General features: G+C 41.1%; 1 protein-coding gene across 1 annotated transcript in view; it reads left to right on the forward strand.

Annotated features, from left to right (window-relative positions):
* Positions 1-83: 83 nt before the first annotated feature.
* DTD1 (D-tyrosyl-tRNA deacylase 1) overlaps positions 84-25527 on the forward strand; it is a 180064-nt gene continuing 154620 nt past the window's right edge. Inside the window, exons 1-4 of the mRNA XM_011979536.1 lie at positions 84-143; positions 250-499; positions 5756-5846; positions 8031-8266. Coding sequence (XP_011834926.1) covers positions 84-143; positions 250-499; positions 5756-5846; positions 8031-8266 — 637 coding nt within the window. The remainder of the gene's footprint in view (positions 144-249; positions 500-5755; positions 5847-8030; positions 8267-25527) is intronic.

Raw genomic sequence — 25527 nt, forward strand, 5'->3', positions numbered from 1 at the left:
CCGGCGCGCCCTGGCTTCGGGCTCTCAGCAGCGGGTGCAGGACGAGCGCGCCTCATTCTCAGCACCTTTGTCCTGCGTGCGGGATGGCGGAGCCTCGGAGCATCCCCGTGGCCCGCTCTTCAGGGAGCGTTGATGAACCACGCGTAGAGCATTTCTGGAGCAGGCACTCCTCCCTTTTCACTGCTGTATTTTAAATGTTCAATTTTTGCCCATTTTTACGTATTCCAATTTTTATGGGGCTTGACTCAGGATGAAATGCACAGATGCGAAGAGTTGCTCCTTGGGCTAAGCTCTGACAGTTGCGTGCACGCACGTGACTGGAACCCAGGCTGGATGAAGGGCGCCCCGCGCCCAGAACGCCCCTCGCCCTCTGTCGCTGAACTCTGCGCCGAGGGATCAGGATCTAAAGAATTCAAGATGAAAACATCTCTCTTTTTCACTCATTTTTTGTGGACCAAGCCACCCGACCCCTGGTCATCACTCGAGCACTCTAGTCTTGGTTGGGCATCAGAGGTCCAGATGATTAGTGTAGATAATGTAGTCGTTTTAAGAAAACCACGATACGAAAGATAATTTTTTTTTTTTTTTTTTTTTTTTTTGAGACGGAGTCTTGCTCTGTCACCCAGGCTGGAGTGCAGTGGCCGGATCTCAGCTCACTGCAAGCTCCTCCTCCCGGGTTCACGCCATTCTCCTGCCTCAGCCTCCCAGTAGCTGGAATTGCAGCCACCACGCCCAGCTAATTTTTGTATTTTTAGTAGAGATGGGGTTTCACTATGTTGGCCACGCTGGTCTCAAACTCCTGACCTCAGGTGATCCGCCCACCTCTGCCTCCCAAAGTGCTGGGATTACAGGCTTGAGCCACCGCGCCCGGCCAACGAAAGAGAATTTTTAAAAAACATTTAAATGACAAGCTTTATATTATCTTTAGTCTTTTCTGTCTTTATTGGCAGAATTATATTGTTTCAGTTCAAATAATTTCAGATATCCTGTCCCTGGAGCCAGTCTGCACCAAATATGTGTTCTTGTGTCCGCAAAAAGTATGAATTACAAACAAAACAGGCCGGGGGCGGTGGCTCACGCCTGTAATTCCGGCTCTTTGGGAGGCCATGGCGGGCAGATCACCTGAGGCCAGGAGTTGGAGACCAGCCTGGCCAACACAGAGAAATCCCATCTCTACTAAAAATACAAAAAAATACCAAAACAAAACAAAACAAACACAAATTAGCTGGGCATGGTGGCGGGTGCCTGTAGTCCCAGCTACTCGGGAGGCTGAGGCAGGAGAATTGCTTGAACCTGGGAGGCAGAGCGTGCAGTGAGCCGAGATTGTGCCACTAACCTCCAGCCTGGGCGACAGAGCGAGACTCTGTCTCAAAAAACAACAAACCCCCAAAACAAAAACAACAAAAACCCCTAAAGAAACAACCAAACCCACCAAAACCATATATTTAAATCTGAGAGTCTATTTTTCAGCCCTGCCTAATGATTTCTAAGCTGTTCTGGTAACTTTGGTTTTGGAAATGGTCCTGGAATAATAGCGGATAGAGTAGCACTGGGATTTAGGAATTTTAAAGGGTTTACATCATTTCAGTAAATATTTAAATTCATGAAAACTGGGAAAATTCATAGATGAAAGATGTTTTGCATTATTGAGAAGAATCTTGCAGTCTGCTGCTGTGTGTGGTCATCACTGACAGATTTAAATTTTGATCTCTCTCCTGAACTCTCCATCCTGCTAATCTGGGATATTGAAAATGTATATTCTGTGAGATGTGCTGAATAGAGTTTGGGTTATTTTGGTTCATTATTTAAGTTATATGCTTTCAGTTAAAACAACCTAACCTACATGTTAAAAAAGATAAGGGTGTTAATTATGGGAAAGTGTAAATAATTCGGGAATTCTGGGTTGGAGAACTGTGAAATTATGTTAGAAGGGCCCTCCACTTATGCAGGCCTTCTAGTTGCATTGTAATGGAAAGGGATTTTCTGATTCCTTTAAAATGTGGCTGGTTTCACTGAAATGTGGCTGTATTTGAATGGCATTTTATTTTAGGGATTCTAAAACGTTAACTTCCTGTTTTATGGTCAGAACAGCATAAAATATCAGGAGTCACACGTTTTATTTTATTTTAAAATAGTTGGCTGACTTCACCCTTATTTTTAAATTTATGTATTTATGGTTTGTTTGTTTTAGAGATGGGGGTCTTGCTCTGTCACCCAGGCTGGAGTGCAGTGGCTCTATTAGAGCTTACTACTACCTCAAACTCTTGAGCTCAAGTGATCCTTTAGCATCAGCATCTTGAGTAGCTAGACTACAGGCATGTGCCACCACTATGTCCAGCTTAGGAGTCACACATTTTACTATGTGGTATATTCAATTTGTGTGATTGGTCAAACACATTTTTTTTTGTAGTAACCCTTTAATATCATTCGATGCCCAGTCCATCAGTTTTCTCCAGTTGGCTAATTGGTTTTGTTTTTGTTTTGAGAGAGTCTTGCTCTGTTGCCCAGGCTGGAGTACAGTGGCGCCATCTCGAATCACTGCAGCCTCTGCCTCCTGGGTTCAAGCAATTCTCATGCCTCTGCATCCTGAGTAGCTGGGCTTACAGGTGCACGCCACTGTGCCTGGCTAATTTTTTTTTGTATTTTTAGTGGAGACAGGGTTTTGCCATGTTGACTAGGCTGGTCTCAAACTCCTGGCTTCAAGTGATTTGCCTGCCTCGGCCTCCCAAAGTGCTGGGGTTACAGGCATGAGGCACCGCGCCCAGCTTGATCAAACACATTTTGATGCCTTAGGTTGAGTATCGTGATAATCTAATTTTTAAAACTTTGTTATGGCACATTTCAAACATATTAAGAGACGGAATAATGCAATAACCCCCATGTCCCATCACTCAGTGTCAGCAGCTAAAATCTGATGTCTGTAAACACAGTGTTGGAAGAGGATCTAAAATGTTTGCGTTTAAATAGGTTAACTTTAGAGGTTGTGAATTCTTGAAGAAGCGATCTCAGGGCTGATGCCACTAATAGGTAGGGAACTTGACCAAACATCTCAGGTCTTTTCCAGCCCTTTGATCTTTTGTTCAAAGTGGTGATTTTCAGATTTTTTCCCTTGGTGAGATCCATTTACTTGTAATAAAAAGTCCTTTTGAACCTCCTAGTCCTTCTGCTTGTCCCTGGAGCAGGGACGAAACTGCTCCAAAATAAGACAGCAGTTTCTGTGTCATATATAGACTTTGGGCCATAATTTGTTTCATGTTAAGATAATTATAAAACTGTCAAAATTCTTTGACAGTGATTCTACTTTTGAGAATCTACTCTAAGCAGATAATCCTAACTGTAGAAAAGGTTTTAGTGTACAAAGATTTTTATTACACTGTTATTTATTGAAGTGAAAATTTTGAAAGAAGCCATATGTCCAGCAAAATGGGATGGTTAATCAGTCTGCTTGATGAGATGAATCTATTAAAAGGTGTTTAGGAAAAGGTTATGACATGAAAAAATTCTTACGCAATATTATTACCAAAATTTACATGCAACATTATTATAGTAGTTGGAAACAAATATGAATGAAAATGTATGAATAGATAAAATATTAAAAGGAAATCATTAAAATATTAAAGTACTTACCTTTGTTCTTTTTTTCGTGTTTCTCATATTTTCTAAAATGTATAATCCTTACTTTGATGGTAGATATAACTTCATGACCTTTATTTTTTGAAACATACTTTGGGAAAAATTTAGAAAGTATATCAGCATTGTAAGAAAGTAATGTTGATTTATTCAAAGAACAAATAAAGCCAAAGGCTTTTTCTGAAGCAATGCAAATGAGCAAACCAACCCCCAGTTGTTTACTACCTATGTCAGGATAGATTATTTCTATTTCAGCTTTTGAGGCAGTGGCTCAAAGGACAATAAGTCACACACACATAGTTCATTATAAGAAAAGCAGCACAGGAGAAAATATTTGAAAAATTTTAGCATAAAAATCAGAGAAATTAAGCATTACTGATATTTCAGGAATGGATTGATGTGCTCTCCTGGGGTCTGAATACCAGGTGGTCTCTTGCCATTACAACTGAAGAAAGAGGGAAGTTTCTCACCCTTTCTTTAGCAGTATAGTGCAACATGGCATAGTCTATGTTACTGTGTTAGTTATATTTATAGCTATTATCCAGCAGAAGCGAGCAAACAACAAGAAAACGGCTGAGTTGACCCTTCTATTCCTGATTAGAACATTAGGTCAGTACAAGATGAAATAGTAAAACAACATAATCTATTAAGATTGGCAAATAATTGGCCAAAAAAAGTAGAAAATTACCAAGAGCACCACTTGAAATACAGATTTAGCTGGGTGTGATGGCGTGCATCCATAGTCCCAGCTACTGTGGACGCCAAGGCAGGGAGGATTGTTTGAGCCCAGGGGTTCTGGGCTATAGTGCACTGTGCTGACCTGCTGTCATACCAAAGTTCTGCGTCAATCTGGTGAGTTCCCAGGACCAGAGGACCACCAGGAGCCTAGTTTGGACATGGAGCAGGTCAGAACTCCTGTAATGATTAGTAGTGGGATTGCACCTGTAAATAGTCACTGCACTCCAGCTTGGACAACATAGAGAGATCCTGCCTCTTAAAAAGAAAAACGAATGGAAAAAAAAAATAATGGATTCTCCATCATAAAGATGCATCTTTTTTTTTTTTTTTTTTTTTTTTTTTTGAGACGGAGATTCACTCTTGTTGCCCAGGCTGGAAGGGTGGAGTTCTATGATGTGATCTTGGCTCACTGCAGTCTCCACCTTCCGGGTTCAAGTGATTCTCCTGCGTCAGCCTCCTGAGTAGCTGGGATTACAGGCATCCACCACCATGCCTGGCTAATTTATGTATTTTTATTAGAGACGGGATTTCACCATGTTCACCAAGCAGCTGTCGAACTCCTGACCTCATGTGACTGCCTGCCTCAGTCTCCCAAAGAGCTGGGATTACAGGCATAAACCACCATGCCCGGCCCATAATGATGCATCTTGCTACCATTTGAGATACTGTCTAATGGTAGTAGGGCATACATTTGGTTATAAATACATATACAAATGTTAGGAGTGTGTGCTTAGAGCCTTTTTTTTTTTTTAATGGACAAGATATATGATTGAAAAAGGTTTGGAGATCATTGGCTTAGAATGTAACCACAGAACTAAAGTGGGAAATAATAGCAGTTTGATGAGTTGAAACTTAACACATAAATTGTGATTTTTATGTATTATGTATTTGTCCTCATAGTAAGTAGGAAAATCATTTGTTTTTATGACGTGAACATTTTCCACTTTGTGCTTCCTATATACTGTATTACCATATTTGCTGATTTTCCACAAAAGGCAGGAATATCCTTTCTGAGAATTAATATAGCTGATCTGGCCTCTCTAGGGGAGGAAAACAGTTCTGTTTTTACAGATGGGCAAACTTGACCATAGAAAGTTTTGGGTGTCTTACCCAAGGTAACATAGATGAAATATGGCCCTAAGATCCTGCTGAATGGTTGTTCACTTTACAGCTCCCATTCATTCCAGAGATAAAATCAGAATGGATGGAAATTATTATCGTCTCATTGCATTTATGTAACTCTTTTCATTTTTGAATATGTGCTGACTTTAACCAAAGAAGTTATAAGAAGTGTGTATGATATTTAAAATACTCCTATGGTTACCTAAATGTGCTTCATGCCCTTGTTTGGTTCTGAGTTCTTCTCTCCCTTTTGGTTCCTTTCTAGTTGGAGGAGAGCAGATTAGTGCCATTGGAAGGGGCATATGTGTATTGCTGGGTATTTCCCTGGAGGATACGCAGAAGGAACTGGAGCACATGTAAGATGCATTTCTGTCATCGCTGTTTGAATGGGCTACATGGTGGTGGTTATGCTGGGAACTTCCATAGTACTTTGTGCCTGTGAAGTGAGCCCTTGTCACTTTTAACCATTGTTCCATTGGATGTAGTATGGTTATTTCTGTGTTCCAGAGGAGGAGACTGAGGAAGAATGATCTGGGAGACCTCGACACTAAGTCGGCCTCAGAGCAGGAGCACCGCCTGTCCTCCGTCTTTTTGCTACTATGGCTTCAGATCATGCCTCTTGTTCTCTTAATGCAAAAACCAAGCGTTTTTTCTTATGTTTGGTTTCTCTTTTTTAAATTGGGCAATGTTACCTGGGCACTATGTATTTTTAGAGTGCCTACTAGCTCACTGTGCACATAGGTATCTGGAACTCAGAGAGGTTAAATTCCTTGCCCCAGGTCATGCACACACACTTAGCAAAAAACCTGAACCCCAGTTAGAGTCTGGGCTCCCTGACCTTGAAGCCAATGATCTTTTTACTAAGGTGGTGGTGGGGGTTGAGGAGCAGGAGTTGCCATTGCTCTACCTGCCTGGCTTTCTGAGTTTACAGATGGGCAAGCTCTACTATAGAAAGTTTTAGGTGTCTTAGCCAAGGCAACACAGATGAAATATAGCCCTAAAATCCTGCTTCATGATTGTTCACTTTACAGCTTCCGTTCATTCCAGACATAAAAGCAGAATGCGCCCTCCGTGCACCTCTTCCCTCCATCACCACGGGGCACATTTACTTTAGATGCTGGATCCATTTGTTCTGCCCCTTGGTGCTCAGAGCTTGGGTATAACCCTGCCCAACTGTCTCTTTTGTATTAGATTGAAAATCAGACTTGAAACTGAATTCCCGCTAAGGTGTTGATGATGAATAACTATCATTCAGTACTACTTCAGTGATGGTGGTATTTTAGTAGCTGTCCCCTGGATACTCAAAGAAGCAGTAGAATGGTGTAATGGCTAAAAACTGAAGCTGTGGGTTTGAATGTCTTTATGGCTGTGACATACTACAGAGCTAATATTTAGCCTGGTGCTTAAGAGATGTGATTCAGCATAAGACAAATCTTGGCTGTGGAGAGGGGGTAAGGAGTAGCACCTGTCCCTGAGGATGCCCATATTAAGAGTCAGTGAATTAGTATTTATAGAGTCTTTGAAACTGCTGTTGACTTCAACATCATCCAGAAGTGTGGCTCTCAAATGGTGGGTTTTCAGCTTTCATGCTGGTGGTTCTCTGCTGTGCTTCTCAGATCTGACCCTATAGATGTCACCTGGTCAACCTTCTTGCCATGGTGACTATCCTTCTTCACATGTATAGGGAAAGCCCCTCTGGGGCTTAAGGAGCTTGTGACACAGTTGTCAAGGTGTCTTTCTCCAGATCTTTTTGCATATTTGCAATAACCATGATTTTTCTCAGTGTATTTGCTGAATTTTTTTTTTTTTTTTTTTTTTTTTGAGACAGAGTCTCCCTCTGTCGCCCAGGCTAGAGTGCAGTGGCATGATCTTGACTTACTGCAAGCTCTGCCTCCCCGGTTCAAGCGACTTTTGCGCCTAAGCCTCCTGAGTAGCTGGGATTAAAGGCGCCTGCCACCACGCCTGGCTAACTTTTGTATTTTTAGTAGAGATAGGGTTTCTCTATGTTGGCCAGGCTGGTCTCGAACTCCTGACCTCAGGTGATCCACCCGCTGTGGCCTCCCAAAGTGCTGGAATTACAGGCATGAGCCACCACGCTCAGCCGAATTGTTCATTTTGAGTAGCTCCAAGAAGGGGTGTAAAAATGGATGTCATTTATCCTAATGTGATGAATTCGTTCATGAAAAATTACAGTTGGATCCATGTTTTGAGATATCCCTGACCTAAAGGAGCAGAGAATAGGTGGTTGTTGTCTTAGCCCCAGTTCTCACCAGTAGCTGCTGTGAACTGGAGGGTCTGGCAAAAAAGAAGGCAATCTGAAAACAACCCTGTGAGGTAGAACTGTTATTATTCTGTATTGCAGCTGAGGCCACCGAAGCACAGGGTGGATAAGTGACTTGCCTGAGCTCATGCTTCCTGTCAGGGCTGGAGTTGTCATTATGTCCTTATTTGGCTGGAAGCTGGTGACATTTTTGGGGTATGGAGTGTGTCGGGGGGCTTATGATCTCTCAGGTAGCTCTCACTGCTCTTTTTCCCCTTAGGGTCCGAAAGATTCTAAACCTGCGTGTGTTTGAGGATGAGAGCGGGAAGCACTGGTCTAAGAGTGTGATGGACAAACAGTACGAGATTCTGTGTGTCAGCCAGTTTACCCTCCAGTGTGTCCTGAAGGGAAACAAGCCTGATTTCCACCTAGCAATGCCCACGGAGCAGGCAGAGGGCTTTTACAACAGCTTCCTGGAGCAGCTGCGTAAAACATACAGGCCGGAGCTTATCAAAGGTAAGCAGGAGAGCCACATCCAGGAAGGGGTCTTTGGGACACTCCTGGACAGAGGGAAAAGAGAAGCTGCAATTGCAGCATCACCTTTCCTGGAAAGTCATTGTTTATGCTTGTTGCTTACTTAGAACCACATACTAGCTGCTGCTATTGCTGCTGTTACACGTAACACGTGTTCTCAGAATGCTCCTGCTGGCACTTGCCTTCCTCCCTTCTGTTCACATTTTGAAAATGTTTGGGAGCCCAGAGGTATGGCTAATACAGTGGTGTTTCTTTGATTGTTTAGCTTAGCTGGAATATGTCATTTTAAGTTCTAGTAGCCATATTTAAAAAAGTAAAAAGAAACAGGTGAAATTAATTTTAAAAATATATTTTATTTAACTGAATATGTTCAAAATATGATTTTACTATGTAATCGTTATAAACAATGATGAGGTAGTTTACATTCTCTCTCTCTCTTTTTTTTTTTTTTCTAAATACAGACTTTATTTGATTAGAGCAGTTTTAGGTTCACAGTAAAATTGAGAGGAAGGTACAGAGATATTCCATATGTCCCTGCCCCCACATGCATAGCCTCACTCATAATCAACATCCCGCATTAGAGTGGTGCATTTGTTACAACTGATGAACCTAAATTCATTGTTGGATTATAACAATTGTTCATGGCGCATCGTTATCACCCACAGTCTCCTGTTTACACTAGGGTTCACTCTGATATTCTGTGGTTTGGGCACATTTATAACAACATGTGTCCACCATTACAGTATCATACAGAGTATTTTTAATTTTTATGATTTTTTTTCTTTTTCTGTTCTGGCTTCTCAATAAGATTTTTTTAACCTAGTCTCATAGACTCTGTCTTTTAGTAGATGAGAGAAAGTGTGTGTGTGTGTGTGTGTGTGCGTGCATGTGCGTAGAGACAGGAGGAGCTGTAGATGGTTTTTTTGTTCTTCTAATGGTTATTTCAAAGTTACCATTCATAAATAGTTACAAAAATTTCTATCAAAATTTAAGAGGATCTTAGTATATTTGAACATCCCCTTTTCCTTTCTGGTTCCACTTTTTAAAATGGCTTTATTGAGATATAATACACATACTATACAATTCACCCATTTAAAGTGTACAAGTCAATTTTTTTAGTTTTTTCAGAGTTGTGCAACCATTGCCACAATCTAATTTTATGACACTTTTGTCCCCCTTAAAAGGAATCCTGTACTTATCAACAGTGCTGGCCTACTCCCCACTCTCTTCTCTGTTGCCCCAGTCCTAGGCAGCCACTAATCTACTCTCCATCTCTTTAGATTTGTCTATTCTGAACATTTTATGTAAATAGAATTGTATAATGTGTGGTTTTCTTACTGGCTTCTTTCACTTAGCATAATGTTTTCAAGGTTTATCCATGTTGCCACTTTTCTTTTCATCATAATCACTTCTAATCATAATTTATTTATAATCTGTAACTGGCTGTATTTGATAATATATTTTATCGATTTCTGTGGCCACCAACCTGTCTTGCTTCCTTCTTTGGGCTCTTCTTTCTGAAGCACATTCTATGATATATCAGTTGTTTACTAGGAGTCTGTTAGTGGAACATAGCCATTGTAGGTTTTAAAATGTTTTTATTTTGCCTTAATTCTTTATGATTGCTTAGCTGGGCATGGAATCCTAGCCTGACATTTCTTTTCTGGTAAAATTTTGTCTTTTTTTAAAAAAATTATTCTTATACTTTAAGTTCTGGGGTACATGTGCAGAATGTGCAGGTTTGTCACATAGGTATACATGTGCCATGGTGGTTTGCTGCACCCATCCACCCGTCACCTACATTAGTTATTTCTCCTAATGCTATCCCTCCCCTAGCCCCCCACCCCTCAACAGGCCCTCATGTGTCCATGTATTCTCCTTGTTCAACTCCCACTTATGAGTGAGAACATGAGGTGTTTGGTTTTCTGTTCTTGTGATAGTTTGCTGAGAATGATGATTTCCAGCTTCATCCGTGTCCCTGCAAAGGACATGAACTCATCCTTTTTTATGGCTGCATAGTATTCCATGGTGTGTATGTGCCACATTTTCTTTATCCAGTCTATCACTGATGGACATTTGGGTTGATTCCAAGTCTTTGCTATTGTAAGTAGTGCTGCAGTAAACATACGTGTGCATGTGTGTTTATAGTAGAATGATTTATAGTCCTTTGGGTATATACTCAGTAATGGTAATTTTTAGTAAAAATCCTCTGTGCTCTGGCTATTCATCTCTCTCTCTTCCCTAACTCCTGTCAACCACTGATCTTTTTACTGCCTCCATAGTTTTGCCGTTTTTAGAATGTCATATAGTTGGAATAATACAGTGTGTAGCCTTTTCTGATTGGCTTCTTTGACTTAGTAGTATGCATTTAAAGTTTCTCTTTTCATGGCTTAATAGCTCATTTTGTATTAGCACTGAATGATGTTCTGTAGTCTGGAGATACCACAGTTTATTCACTTACTGAAGGATATCTTGATTGTTTCCAAGTTTAGGCAGTTATGAATAAAGCCGCTATAAACATATGTGTTTTCTTATTTTTTATTTATTTTGTTTTTTGAGATGGAGTTTTGCTCTGTTGCCCAGGCTGGAGTGCAATAGTGTGATCTCGGCTCACTGCAACCTCTGCTTCATGGGTTCAAGCGATTCTCCTGCCTCAGCCTGCCGAGTAGCTGGGATTACAGGTGCCTGCCACCACACCTGGCTAATTTTTTTTATTTGTAGTAGAGATGGGGTTTTGCCATGTTGGCCAGGTAGGTCTCGAACTCCTGACCTCAGGTAATCCACCCACCTCAGCCTCCCAAAGTTCTGGGATTACAGGTGTGAGCCACCATGCCTGGCCAAACATCTGTGTTTATAGCAGGTTTTGTATGTATATAAGTTTTCAGCTCTTTTGTGCAAATACCAAGAAATGCAATTGCTAGACTTAATAAGAGTATGTTTAGTTTGTCAGGAAGCTGCCAAACTGTCTTGCAAAGTGGCTGGATCATTTTGCGTTCCCACCAGTAATGAATGAGAGTTCCTGTTGCTCTCCATTCTTGCTAGTATTTGATGTTGTCATTGTTTTGGATTTTGGCCATTCTAATAGATATGTAGTGATACCTCATTTTAATTTGCATTTCCCTGATGACATACGATATGGAACATTTTTTCATATGCTTATTTACTATCTATATGTCATCTTTGGTGAGGTATCTGTTAAGGTCCTTGGCCCATTTTGAAAAATTGGATTGTTTTCTTACTGTGTTTTAAGAGCTCTTTTTATATTTTGGATACTAGTCCTTTATCAGATATGTCTTTTGCAAATATTCAACTGGCAAATATTTATCCTTTATCAGATATGTCTTCTGTGACTATTCAATTTGCAAATATTTATCCTTTATAGGATATGTCTTTTGTAAATATTTTTTTCAATCTGTGGCTTGTCTTTTCATTCTCTTGACAGTGCCTTTCATGGAGAGGAAAGTTTTAATTTTAACAATGCTCAGCTTATCAATTCTTATTTTCATAGATTGTGCCTTTGGTGTTGTATCTGAAAAGTCATCATCTTACCCAACAAAATCTAGATTTTTTTCCTGCTATCTTCCAGGAGCTTTATAGGTTTGCATTTTACATTTAGGCCTATGATTCATTTCAGATAATTTTTGTGAAGGGTCTGTGGTCTTTGTCTAGATGCATTTTTTAATATGTGGATATCCAGTTATTCCAACATCATTTGTTGAAAAGACCCCTTGCTCCATTGTATTGCCTTTGCTCCTTTGTCAAAGATCAATTCACTGTATTTATCAGGGTCGAATTCTGGGCTCTCTGTTCTGTTCCATTGGTCTGTTTCTTTCTTCTTTCATTAATACCACACTGTCTTATTTATTGTAGCTTTATTATAAGTATTGAAGTCGTATAGTGTCAGCCCTCTAACTTTGTTCTTCTCTTTTAATATTTTTTTTTGACCATTCTGGGTCTTTTGCCTCCCCATATAAACTTCAGAATCAGTTTGTTGATACCTGCAAAATAACTTGCTGGATTTAGATTGGGATTGCATTGAGTCTAAAGATCAAGTTGGAAAGAACTGACACCTTGACTGTATTGAATCTCTCTATGAACATGGAATATCTCTCCATTTATTTAGTGCTCTGATGTCTTTAATCACTTCTTTAATTTTTCTTACATAGATCTTCTACTTCTTTTTAGATTTATACCTAAGTATTTCATTCTGGGGGATGCTAATGTAAATGGTATTGTGTTTTTAATTTCAAATTCCACTGGTTCATTGCTGGTATATAGGAAAGCGATTGACTTTTGTGTCCTGCAGCCTTGCTATAATTACTGCCTGGCTTCAGTTTTTTTTGTTTAGTGTTTAGGATTTTCTTCTTGGATGATCATGTCATCTGCAAACAGAGACAGTTTTATTTTTCTGTTTAATTCCTTTTCTTTCCTTATTTCGTTAGCTAGGACTTCCAGTCCAGTGCTGGAAAGAGTGGTGAGTGGGGTATCCTTGGCTTCTTTCTGCTCTTAGTGGGAAAGCTTCTAGTTTCCCACTGTTAAGTATGATGTTAGCTGTAGGTTTTTTGAAGATACTGTTTATCAAGTTGAAGAAGTTCCCCCCAGCCAGGTGCGGTGGCTCACGCCTGTAATCCTAGCACTTTGGGAAGCTGAGGTGGTCAGATCTTCTGAAGTCAGGAGTTTGAGACCAGCCTGGGCAACATGGGAAACCCCATTTCTACTAAAAATACAAAAATTAGCCAGGCATGGTAGCATGCACCTGTAATCCCAGTTACTTGGGAGGCTGAGGCAGGAGAATCCCTTAAACCTGGGAGGCGGAGGTTGCAGTGAGCCGAGATTACACCACTCTACTCCAGCCTGGATGAGAGAGTGAGACTCTGTCTCCAGAAAAAAAAAAAAAAAAAGCCATTTCTAGTTTACTGAGAGTTTCTATCATGACTGGATATTAAATTTCATCACATGCTTTTTCTGTGTTTATGGATGTGATGATGTGATTTTTCTTCTTTAGCTTGATTGATTAATTGATTTTTGAATTGAACCAGCTTTGCATACCTGGGATAAATCCCACTTGATCATGGTATATGATTCTTTTTATACATTGTTGGATTCTATTTGCTTTTTGTTGAGGATTTTTGTGTCTGTATTAATGAGAGGTATTGGACTGCTGTCCAGGCTGGAGTGCAGTGATGCAATCTTGGCTCTGCAACCTCTGCCTTCTGGGTTCAAACGATTCTCATGCCTCAGCCTCCTGAGTAGCTGGGATCCAGGTATGTGCCACCACACCTGGCTAATTTTTGTATTTTTAGTAGAGACGGGGTTTCACCATGTTGGCCAGGCTGGTTTCGAATTCCTGACTTCAAGTGATCTACATGCCTAGGCCCCAAAGTGCTGGGATTACATGCATGAGCCACTGCACCTGGCTCTTGTAATTTCTTTATATGGTTTCTGTATTAGGGTAGATTCTGGCTCCATGAGTTAGGAAGTATCCCTACTGCTTCTATCTTCTGAAAGAGATAGATTGTAGAGAATTGGTATAATTTATTCCTTAAATGTTTGATAGAATTCACCAATGAACCCATCTGGGCCTGGTGCTTTCTTTTTGAAAGGTTATTAAATATTGATTCAATTTCCTCAATGGACATAGGTCTATCCAAATAGTCTATTTCTTCTTCTTTCTTTCTTTTTTTTTTTTTTGAGATGGAGTCTAGCTCGGTCACCCAGGCTGGAGTGCAGTGGTGTGATCTTAGCTCACTGCACCCTCCGCCTCCCAGGTTCAAGCGATTCTCCTGCCTCAGCCTTTTGAGTAGCTGGGATTACAGGTGCGTGCTACATGCCCAGCTAATTTTTGTATTTTTAGTAGAGAAGGGATTTCACCATGTTGACTGAGCTGGTCTCAAACTCCTGACCTCAGGTGATGCACCCGCCTCGGCCTCCCAAAGTGCTGGGATTACAGGCATGAGCCACTGCACCCAACCTGTCTATTTCTTCTTGTGAGAGTTTTGGCAGATTGTACCTTTCAAGAAATTGGTCTTTTCTTAATTAATTTATTTTTTTTCTTTGAGAACCCTGAGAAACTAAGGGAATTGGTCTTTTTGTCTAAGTTATCAAATTTGTGGATATAGAGTTGTTCGTGGTATCCCTTTACCCTCTTTTTAATGTCCATGGGCTCTATAGTGATGTCCTCTATTTCATTTTTGATATTGGTGATTTGTGTTCTCTTTTTTTTCTTAATTATCCTTTCTAGAAGCTTATTGACTTTATTTTTTCAAAGAGCCAGCTTTTGGTTTGATTTTCTCTACTGATTTCCTATTGTCAATATAATTGATTTGTGCTCTACTTTTAAAAAAAATTTTATATGCTAATATTCTCTGTATTGTTCCAATTTTTGTATATGTGCTACTGAAGCAAGCACTCTGCTCTAATTTTTATTATTGATTTTCTTCTGCTTACTTTGCATTTAATTGCTCTTGTTTTTCTAGTTTCCTAAGGAGGAAACCTAGATTATTGATTTTAGTTCTTTCTTCTTTTCTGATATACACATTTAGTGCTATAAGTTTCTCTTTTCCCCACTTCTGTGCTAAGAATTTTGTAATAAGTCTTCAAAGCCTCGTGTGTAGTTTATACTTAACAATTCAGACCAGCCACATTTCAAGCGTCCAATAGCCATGTATAGGTCATGGCTGTCATATTGGATAATGTAGATTTAGGTCTCTGCTTATCTGTTTCTTTTTGGGTATGCCAACCTAGTTTGCCTAATCAAGACTTAGCTAGAAAATATCTCAGAATAATGGTCCTGGTTTTCAGGAGAGCTATGATTCTGTAAAGACTTTTTAAAAGAGTCATTCATTTCTCATTTCTTTCCCTGTTTCTGGGGATAAATTGCACTAAATATTATAATATTTTACCTTTTTCTTCAAGGTTACTAGAAAACATACTCATAGGTCTTCATGGAGAAATACATAAGAAAAAAAATTTTTTTTAAATTAGAAAACATAGCCTACTTTGGTAAGGCAGTTCATTTTGAGCCCTTCCTAAGTAGAATGTCTCTTTCAATGTTGAACTGCAGTATCTGTTGCTCTAGTTACACCCTTTTGTAAACAGTTATTATTATTATTATAATTATTATGTTTTTAGACAGGGTCTCACTCTATCACCCAGGCTGGAATGCAGTGGTACGAGATCTCTGCTCACTACAACCTCCACCTTCTGGGCTCAGGTGATACTCCTATCTCAGCCTCTCAAGTTGCTGGGACCACAGGCACGTGCCACCACACTTGGCTAATTTTTTTTGCATTTTTTTTTTTTTAGTAGAAATGGTGTTTCACTATATTGCCAAGTCTGGTCTTGAACTCCTGGGCTCAAGCAATCCACCTGACATGGCCACCCAAAGTGCAGGGATTACAGGCGTGAGCCACCAAGCCCATCCTTCTTGTTAACTCTTTAGTGTTTCTTATGCTTTCACTTTCTCTCTCTGGATTAAACAAACCCAGATTATTTTTATTAGGCCTATTTTCAACCTTAATTAATGACATTTATGAAAAATTTTTTGAAGCTCTGTAGCAGAGCCCACATTGAGGATTGTCGGCTCATTCAATGTGCTCATGTTTAGATGGGTGATATTCCTACTCCTCCTTGGCATTTCCTTTTAATTCTCTTCCTACTTGTAAAAGATGTCCAGTTGCTATAAGAATACATGGATTCTAGATGAACAGAACATTCCCACCTTAATTCAAATCCCACACTTACTTGGGTTCTGATAGAACAAAATAGATTTGCCTCTCCTGGAAATATCCAAATTTAGAACTCCATTTACAAGTCTGGTCATGGAGGTCTCCAGTGGTTTTTCCTACCGCGTGTCCACTGGGATCCTTCAAATGGTTTTCTGCAAACATGTTTCTTCACAGAATGAGTTATTAAGTCAAGTCCTCTGAGTAATTATTTTTCTTTTCTGAGACAAGGATTAGATGCTGCCAGCATTGTTCTTCTCTGCTTGCAGATGTTTGTGGAATCATTCCATTTTTGAGTAATCTCAGATGAGTTTTAGAATACTCTAAAGTCCCTTGAAACATAAATGAAAGCAAGGAATATCAGAAAAGCATAAGTGAAGGCATTTTAAATGGGTGAACATTTATAGTTGTTAAGGAATGCTTGAATGAAAGCAAAACTGCTTTCATCTACATTTTTAAAGAGGAGTGTTTATTATTATTAGGTGTTTGTATTCCTAAAAACACCTTTTATTTATTTCTTTCTTTTTGAGAGAGAGGGTCTTGCTATGTTACCTAGGCTGGGCTTGAAGTCCTGGGCTCAAGTGATCCTTTTTCCTCAGCCTCCCAAGCTGGGACTACAGATGATGTGCCACCACACCTGGCATACTTTTTAAAATAATTGATATTTTTATCTAGGTAATTATATGAAGTGCCTGGGGCAATCATAAATAATTTCATAATGGATCAGAATTTAAGCTTATGGTATATAATACATCTGGTCATTTTGATGAAAAATTGACATAAATTATAAACAGTTTTTTTTAAAGGATTTTAAAATTACAATTTAATGCATTTTGGAAAAGCAAATGTAGAATGACTTGGGCTTATAAAACCAGAATTTATGGCTGGGTATGGTGGCTCATGCCTGTAATCCCAGCACTTTGGGAGGCCAAGATGGGTGGATTGCTTGAGCCCAGGAATTCAAGACCAGCCTGGGCAATATGACAAAACCTCGTCTGTACAAAAAATGCAAAAAAATTAGCCACACACGGGGGTTACATGCCTCTAGTCCCAGCTATTCAGGAGGCTGAGGTGGGAGGATCACTTGAGCACAGGAGATTGAGGCTGCAGTGAGCTGAGATGGTACTGGTGCACTCCAGCCTGGGTGACAGAGCGAGACCCTGTCTCAAAACAAAACAGAAAACACCAGAATGTACAATTCTGTGACTAGTCAAAGACAAATCATAGAACTATTTTGATTACAAGTGCAAAGTAATTTTAATGTTGGTTATAGATTTACTTTCTTATTCCCCTAATAAGAGTCAAAAATCATGGTTAGATGCTACGAAGTAGGTGGCAATGCCTTAACCTGATGCATGTTGTCAGGCCTGAGGGCGCCTTCCATCCTTGTCAAGGGCTAACCTTCTGTCTTTTCATACAGCGTATACAGTTTTAATCAAAATTTATTTCCAAATGTTTTGAACTTCCAGAAGTCCTACAATTATATCAACAGTGTGTCACATTTTCTTTTGGCCTTATCTCTTTTACAGCCTCCAATGAAACAAAATGCATAGAGCATGTGTTACACATTTGCTGTCTTTTGATTAATTTTGAGAATTTGGCTTCTAGCTCCAGTATAAAAAGACTGTGAGCCCAAGGGACGTTGGAATGCAGATGAAATGCTAAATACATTTTCTTTATTTTTGGATTTTTAAGACCACTTCAGCCACTTTAAAACGTAAAGTTTAATTAGATTTAACATTTTTTTACTCCCTTCTCCTTTTCTAAGTGAAATTTTATTTTACATTTATATTTGATTTGTTTCTCTTACTTGTTGTTAGTGACAGAGAGAAGATCGTTGTCCCCTTTGTTCCTTATCTGTGTTCCTCACATCCCTGCCAGAGGAGGGGATTAGGGACATTTTCTCATCTGCCACAGCTCTTCCCACATGGTCCCTGCTGTGGTGCATGTGTGGACAGCAGGCCAGCTCTTTTGGCTCCTGTAGTTTTATGGCCTGCTTGGTAATATAACCCCAAGCTCTTTCACTTGTTCTGTATACAGTGGAACCCTGGAGGGGAAGCTAGTTATGGTTTGGTCCTCACACATGTTTATTATTATTATTATTACTATTAAGATAGAGTCTTGCGCTGTCACCCAGGCTAGAGTGCAGTGGCGCGATGTCAGCTCACTCCAACCTCCGCCTCCCGGGTTCAAGCGATTCTCCTGCCTCAGCCTCCTGAGTAGCTGGGATTGCAGGCGCCCACCACCGTGCCTGGCTGATTAATTTTTGTGTTTTTAGTAGAGACGGGGTTTCACCATCTTGGCCAGGCTGGTCTCGACTTTCTGACCTTGTGATCCACCTGCCTTAAGTGCTGGGATTACAGGGGTGAGCCACCGTGCCCGGCCCATACATGTTTATTATTATTGTTAGTTAATAACATGCCAAAATACCTCTGTTGAGGACTTGTTATACAGGCCCTGTGCAAAGCAAACACTCTTTCATTCTTTATCTCGTTGAATCCTCACAACAATCCTAAGAGGTGAATATGAGGATTACTGCCATTCTGTAGGTGAGGTGCAGCAGGGTAACCTATGGAAGGTCACTCAGCACATAAATGGCAGAGCCTGGACTTGAACCAGCAGCTGTCTCTAGAACCTGAGCTTCACTGATATCTTTGCTTCACTGTAAAATTCACATCTTCTTGGCTTATTGGCCTTTTCTGTTATCTTTCTTTTCTTTTATTTTGAGACAGTCTCGCTTTGTCGCCCAGGCTGGAGTGCACTGGCGCACTCTGGGCTCACTGCAACCTCCTCCTCCCAGGTTCAAGCGATTCTCCTGCCTCAGCCTCCTGAGTAGCTGGGACTACAGGTGCCTGCCACCACACCGGGCTAATTTTTGTATTTTGAGTAGAGACAGGGTTTCACCATGTTGGCCAGACTGGTCTGGAACTCCTGACCTCAAGTGATCCGCCCACCTCCGCCTCCCGAAGTGCCGGGATTACAGGCGTGAGCCACTGCGCCTGGCCCTTTTCTATTATCTTTTTGTATTTATTGAGTCTACTGGGACTTTCCTGCCTTCTCCGTCATGATCAAGGAAATCAGCGGAGGGGTTTTTGGGCCTCATTTGGGCCTAGGAAGGGGAGCAGTGTGCCCTGAGGCCAGAGTGTCCTTCCTCTCTAAGCAGTGATATTCATCCAGGGTTTTAGTCCTGTTTCTGCTGCAGAAGATGTTATTGGTTCCATTCAAGTCAGTTTTGTGACTTATCCGTCAACAAGACACTTTATCTGTCAGCCCTTGTGCTAGGCTGTGGGTATATAGTGCCAAGTAAGAGTGATGCAGTTCCTGTCCTGAAGGAGCTCATGGTCTAGAGAAGAGAGATACTAAACCAGTGTGGCTGTTTCTGCTGCAGCGTGGTAAACGTTCCTAAGAAACCTCCTGCTCTGTAAAACCGCTGCTAAAACTCTCAGGGCTTATGGGAAAAATGGAGTTAATAGCAGAACGCCGAAGTCCTGTGGCTGGGTTGGAAAGCAGTAGGCACTTGTTTTTTATTTTAATAAGATATTTTTAGGGGCTTCTGCTGCCAGTGCTTAGGGCTTTTTTGCTGAAGGCCGTCATTTTATTCCCACTATTCTGGCTCTCCTTGTCTGAGAAAACCCACCTCTGCCCAGATACAGCCTCTGTGGTATATGCACTTTCATTTACCAGTTATATATGAGCGATTCTCCTTTCAGAAACAAGTGTCCGCAGAACCTTCTGAGGTGACTGGTGTGGTGCATGCTTTGAGGGAGTGTTAGGGATGAGTAACAGGGTTAGGTGCTGAGGTGGTGGCTGCACATGTGCTTGGGCATGATATTGCCAGAGCTGTGTGTAGGTCATTTGTTGAATCTTCCTGACTCATCAAACCAATCCCCATGCAGAATGTTGTTGATCTTTGTGCCTGTATGTGGGTATGTGCTGTTGCCCCTCGTTAAATATTGACTGGTGTGCTGTTTAAATTGGAAACACCCCCACTGTTTTTCTTTTATATTTTACATAAAGTGTAAAAGATTGGAGACAATTTCGCCATGTTGCGCAGGCTGGTCTCAAACTCCTGGGCTTAAGTGATCTGCCCGCCTTGGCCTCCCAAAGTCCTGGGATTACAGGTGTGAGCCACTGCATCCGGCCTATTTTTCTTTTAAAAACTCTCTGAGCCTCTTCTTCTATTGTAATGACCTGGGGCACTGGACAGACCAGCCTCAGAGGAGAGATCAGGTTTTCCCAGCATGCTCCTGCTCAAGCACTGAGCATCCCACATCCCTAGAAACCCTTAAGTCCTGGGCAAACTAGGATGACTGGACACCCAAAGCAGCAGCCCTGTGGCAGTGCAGTTCTCAGGAAAACCTGGGCCAGGTGATATCCTGAATGCATTGTGTAAAAATGCACTCCTCTTTGCATAGGAGACAAGGTAGGGATAGGATGAACATCAGGGCAGGAGGATTAGCTGTCTGCTTCGGCTAGAGAAATGACAGAGTTCATGGCCAGGTCCCCAGTAAAGCTGCTAGAGTATCCAGCTCTAGGCAGGTGCGTGACTGGCCTGAGCAGGTTCAAGAAGTTCAGGGACAGACTTGGATGGAGGAGTGGAAGAGAGACCACATTGCTGAAAAACACTGTTGGCAATCTGGCAACTTGGTCATCTGGTGCACTGGCTGACTTCTATGTTTGTTAGCGGCAAAGACAGCCGGGAGAGATATTTAAGCTGAGATGAGAAGGATGAGAGAAGCTGCAGGCTGTAGTATCAGGAAGTGTTTTTGTGTGGGCCCATTTAGAGGCTTTTCCTGTGTCCCAGCAAGCTCCCTAGGCTTGCACACATTTTCCCTTCTCCCTCCCTCTCTCCCTCCCTCTTTCCCTTCCTGCCTTCCTTCCTCCTGCTCACTCTTTCTTCCACTCTCCTTCAATCCCTTCCTTCCTTTCTTCCTTCTGAAATGGCCGCACTGTACCCTCTTCCCCTTTCTACTCTCCTGCTCCCACTCCTCCCCACTTCTCATCCTCAGCCTCACCATGTTACTGGGCTCCTCCCAACCTGGTGGTCTCAGGGCAGTTGGCTTCATAACATGGTGCTGGCTTCCTTCACAGTGAGCATTGCAAGAGCAGGTGTCCCAAGATGGTAACAGATGTGCTGATCCCTTCAGACCAGGCCTGGAAAGTGGCACAGCCTCACTTCTGTCATACAGTGTTGGTCAAAGCAGTCTCACAGCCTACCCAGATTCAAGGGAAGGGGATACAGTCCCACCCTGCAATGGCAGGAGTGTCAAAGAGTTTGTAGCCATCTCTAGTCTTCCACAGCTCGTAACCCTGCTGGTCTCAAAGGGTGGAACTTTCCTCATTTCATGGCTGTTTCTCAAATCATTGCTTTAGGGGAAAAACTCTAGTGCATAGTCCTATCATATTTTCCATTCTACTGAGAATGAGCTAAAGGTTGAGGGTGCATTATTGGGTCCCCAGACTGACTGAATAGGCACAGGAAACTGGGTCACTTGTGTCCTCTGCAGCCCCTCAGGTATCTCCAGCCTTCACATGAATGCTGAAGGCCTCATTTGACAGGAGGCATTGAACACTCTCCAAGTTGAGTGTTAAACATGCATTGCTTTTATAGTTAGAAAAAAAAAAAAGTTAAACCAAAATGGAATAGTGAAGAAGAGCAACCTCCGCTCAAGCTTCTAGTTCCAGCTCTGAGGCGTTTGTAATGGGCTCAGGAAAACATTCACCGGTCAGCTTTGTTCAGCAAATCAGAAGCAGCTGCAGTATTCAAAAGGATTACCTGTATATTCTCTGCTGGGCCTGATTTGTTGTGGGCGTCTAAGAGCTAGAGAAATGTGGACAGACATGTTAGGAGAGCAGCAGTTTATGACCGCTTCTGCTCTGTGTGCTCCGTGGGGTGTCCATGATGCCCGTGCCTCTCCCACTTCATAATGCAAAAAGGTGCCAGGAGCTGGAAGACCACGTCTAGTTTTTGTTTTGTGCTTGGTACTTGATTTCTGTGGATTTGTTTAATTTTCTAATGTTTACTATTTAAAGCATTTTAACAGCATGAGTGAACTTTCAGTGGAAGCCTGTTTTGTATACTTTGGCAAAGACTATGATGCCAAAGGCATTATTTTTCTTGTAAATTTAGGAAATTACAACGTGGGATCGTGTCTTCATTGTTAATGAATGGTAGGGTTGGCAGACTGGTCCAGGCTGATGCTCTTGTGTAAAAGTTTGACACAGATGTCCAACTGATTTTGGCCAAATAGGTTTATATTTTCTCTCATTCTTTTCTTTCATTCTATGCACTAATTTGCTTACTGACTTCCGTATTTATTCCTGCATGTCACTTTTTTGGTCTTACACGTACATCATCTCCATAGCTACAATTTAGCATCCCTTTTCCCAAATGTATCCACTTTCATTATTAAACTCTATCTTTTCATGATTTCCTTGATGTGCTTAGTTGATTATCTATTGTGAACAGCAACCTGATCTTGCCAGTTCTCCCTTCCCCTACCTAAAATAACCATGGTCACCCTAAAAGCAATGTCAGCCACCACAGTGGCTCACGCCTGTAATCCCAGCACTTTGGGAGGTCAAAGCAGGAGAATCACTTCAGCCCAGGAGTTCTAGACCAGCCTTGGCAACATAGCAAGACCCCATCTCTACAAAAAAAAAAAAAAGAAAGAAAAGAAAAGAAAAGAAAAAATTAGCTGAGTGTGGTGGTGCACGCCTGTAGTCCCAGCTACTTGAGAGGCTGAGTCAGGAGATTGCTTGAGCCCAGGAGTTCAAGGCCGCAGCAAGCTTTGGTCACGCTGCTGCACTCTAGCCTGGGTGATGGAGTAAGACCCTGTCTCTAAAAAAATTTTTTTTTAAAAAGCAGTGTCAGTGGTATGGTGGGGTTTTGCACTCCTGCAATAATGGCAGCGTGCCTTATGCACAGCAGGTGCTTTGTTATTTTGTGCAATGAATGCCTCTGGGTCTCAGGAGATGAGGACTGGCCCATTTTGGTGACCTTGCCATCCTTTCTATTCTTTCCATTCTCTCTGGGCTCTTTCCCCCTCCTGTCCTTATTCTCCTTCCTCTCTTTTATCTCATTTCCTGAATTTCCTCCACACTTCTGACCATGAATTGCAGGATCAGTTCTTTCTCCTTGCCCAAGAGTCTATTATGGCAATTCAGTTGGAAGAAATAAAGACAAATTTTAAAAGAAGATACAGGCATAGGTAGAAAGAAACTTCTGTTCACTATTGTTACAATCCAAGTAAGTAAGGTGACTTGGGATGCAAGGAAAAGTCTGAATCATTCAACAGAAGGAATGGGAAGAGTTCAAAACCTTATTGATTCAGGGACTATGAATTCAGGAAAAAAAAAATATATAGAATATATTATATTCTATATATATAATTTTTTGTAATGTGTATATATAATATAATGTATATACATATACACACATATATATTTGTGGCCATATATATGAGGGTTTACTTCTGGACTCTCAGTTCTATTTCATTGTTCTATGTTTCTGTCCTTACACAGTACCATACTGTTTTGATTACTGTAACTTTGTAGTAAGTTTTGAAATTGGGAGGTGTGAGTCCTCTAACTTTATTCTTCTAATTAATGCTTGAATAGGTAGTATGATGAGGTAGTTCAAATATCAAAATGATATGAAAAGGTCTAAATTGGAAAGGTTTGCTCTCATTCGTGTCTCTGTCCAGCCTGTTTTGCTTGCTCTCTAGAGATAATCACTTTTATTAATTTTTTCTATCCATCTATCCATTTGCAAATGTGAGCAAATATGAATTTTTTAAAAATATTTCCCTTTCTATACAAAAGGTATGATGTGAGGTACTGTTTTGTATCTTGGCTTTAAAAAAATTTTCACAGTGTGTCCTAGAGATTTTTTTTTTTTTTTTTTTTTTTGAGACGGAGTCTCGCTCTGTCACCCAGGCTGGAGTGCAGTGGCCAGATCTCAGCTCACTGCAAGCTCCGCCTCCCGGGTTCAAGCCATTCTCCTGCCTCAGCCTCCCGAGTAGCTGGGACTACAGGCGTCCGCCACCACGCCCAGCTAGTTTTTTGTATTTTTTTAGTAGAGACGGGATTTCACCGTGTTAGCCAGGATGGTCTCGATCTCCTGACCTTGTGATCCGCCTGTCTCGGCCTCCCAAAATGCTGGGATTACAGGCTTGAGCCACCGCGCCCGGCCCGAGATTATTTTCATACCAGTTCATAGAGACTTCTTTTTTTTTCTTTTCTATTCTGAACAAATTAAATCTCTCTTTTTAAACTGCTGTCTACTGTTCTGTGGCAGGACTATAGCCTGACTTATTTAATAGATCTTGTATTGTTGGACTCCTGGGTTATTTCTCATTTTTGTCTCTTAAAAACAGTGACATGATGAATACATTTGTACATGTGCCACTTCATATGCAGTCGGGAGATACCTGTTGGAGAAATTCTCAGAAATGGGGTAGATGGTGCCAGATAGCTGTTTGTAGGCACCGCACCTTTCTGCAGTGTAAGACTACCATATTTCTCCTAGCTCTGTTGGCAGAGTGTATTTTGAACTTCTAGAATTTCACCCATCTAATAGATATCCCATCGTAGTTTTAATGTACAGTGTGTGGTTGGACATTTTTTCAGATGTTTGACTGACTTATATTTCCTTTTCTCTTAGCTGTTTACGTGCTTTGTCCTTTTTTTGTTGTTTTTTTGAGACAGGATCTGGCTCTTTGTCATCCAGGCTGGAATGTAGTGGCAGCATGATCATGGGTCACTGCAGCCTTGACCTCCCAGGCTAAAGCAATCCTCCCACCTCAGCCTCCTGAGTAGCTGGGACCACAGGCATGTACAACCATGCCCAGCTAATATATATAAAAATTATATATATAAATACATATGTAATATTAATACATATTAATACGCATATAATACAAAAATTGTATATACATACATATATGTGTATATATGTTTACATATATATGTATACATATAGAGACATATATAATTATATACACACAGACACACATATATATAAAATTTTTTTTTTTTTGAGATGGAATTTTGTTCTTCTTGCCCAGGCTGGAGTATAATGGCATCATCTTGGCTCACTACAACCTCTACTTCCCTGGTTCAAGCGATACTCCTGCCTCAGCCTCCTGAGTAGCTGGGATTACAGGCATCCACCACCACGCCCAACTACTTTTTGTATTTTTAGTAGAGATGGGGTTTTACCATGTTGGCCAGGCTTGTCTCGAACTCCTGATCTCAGGTATTCCACCTGCTTCGGCCTTCCAAAGTGCTGGGATCACAGGCGTGAGTCACCGTGCCTGGCTATTTTTATACTTTGTAGAGACAGGGTCTCACTATGTTACCCAGGCTGGTCTCAAGTTCCTAGGCTCAAGCTATCTTCCCACCTTAGCCTCCGAAGTGCTGGGATTACAGGCATGAGCTACCTCCCCTGGCCTGTTCATTTTTTCTGTGAAGTTATTTGTCAGGTTCTTTATTTCTTTTTTTTTTTTTTTTGAGACG

Source organism: Mandrillus leucophaeus, unplaced genomic scaffold (genome assembly GCF_000951045.1).
Source record: "Mandrillus leucophaeus isolate KB7577 unplaced genomic scaffold, Mleu.le_1.0 Scaffold202, whole genome shotgun sequence".
Lineage (NCBI taxonomy): Eukaryota > Metazoa > Chordata > Mammalia > Primates > Cercopithecidae > Mandrillus > Mandrillus leucophaeus.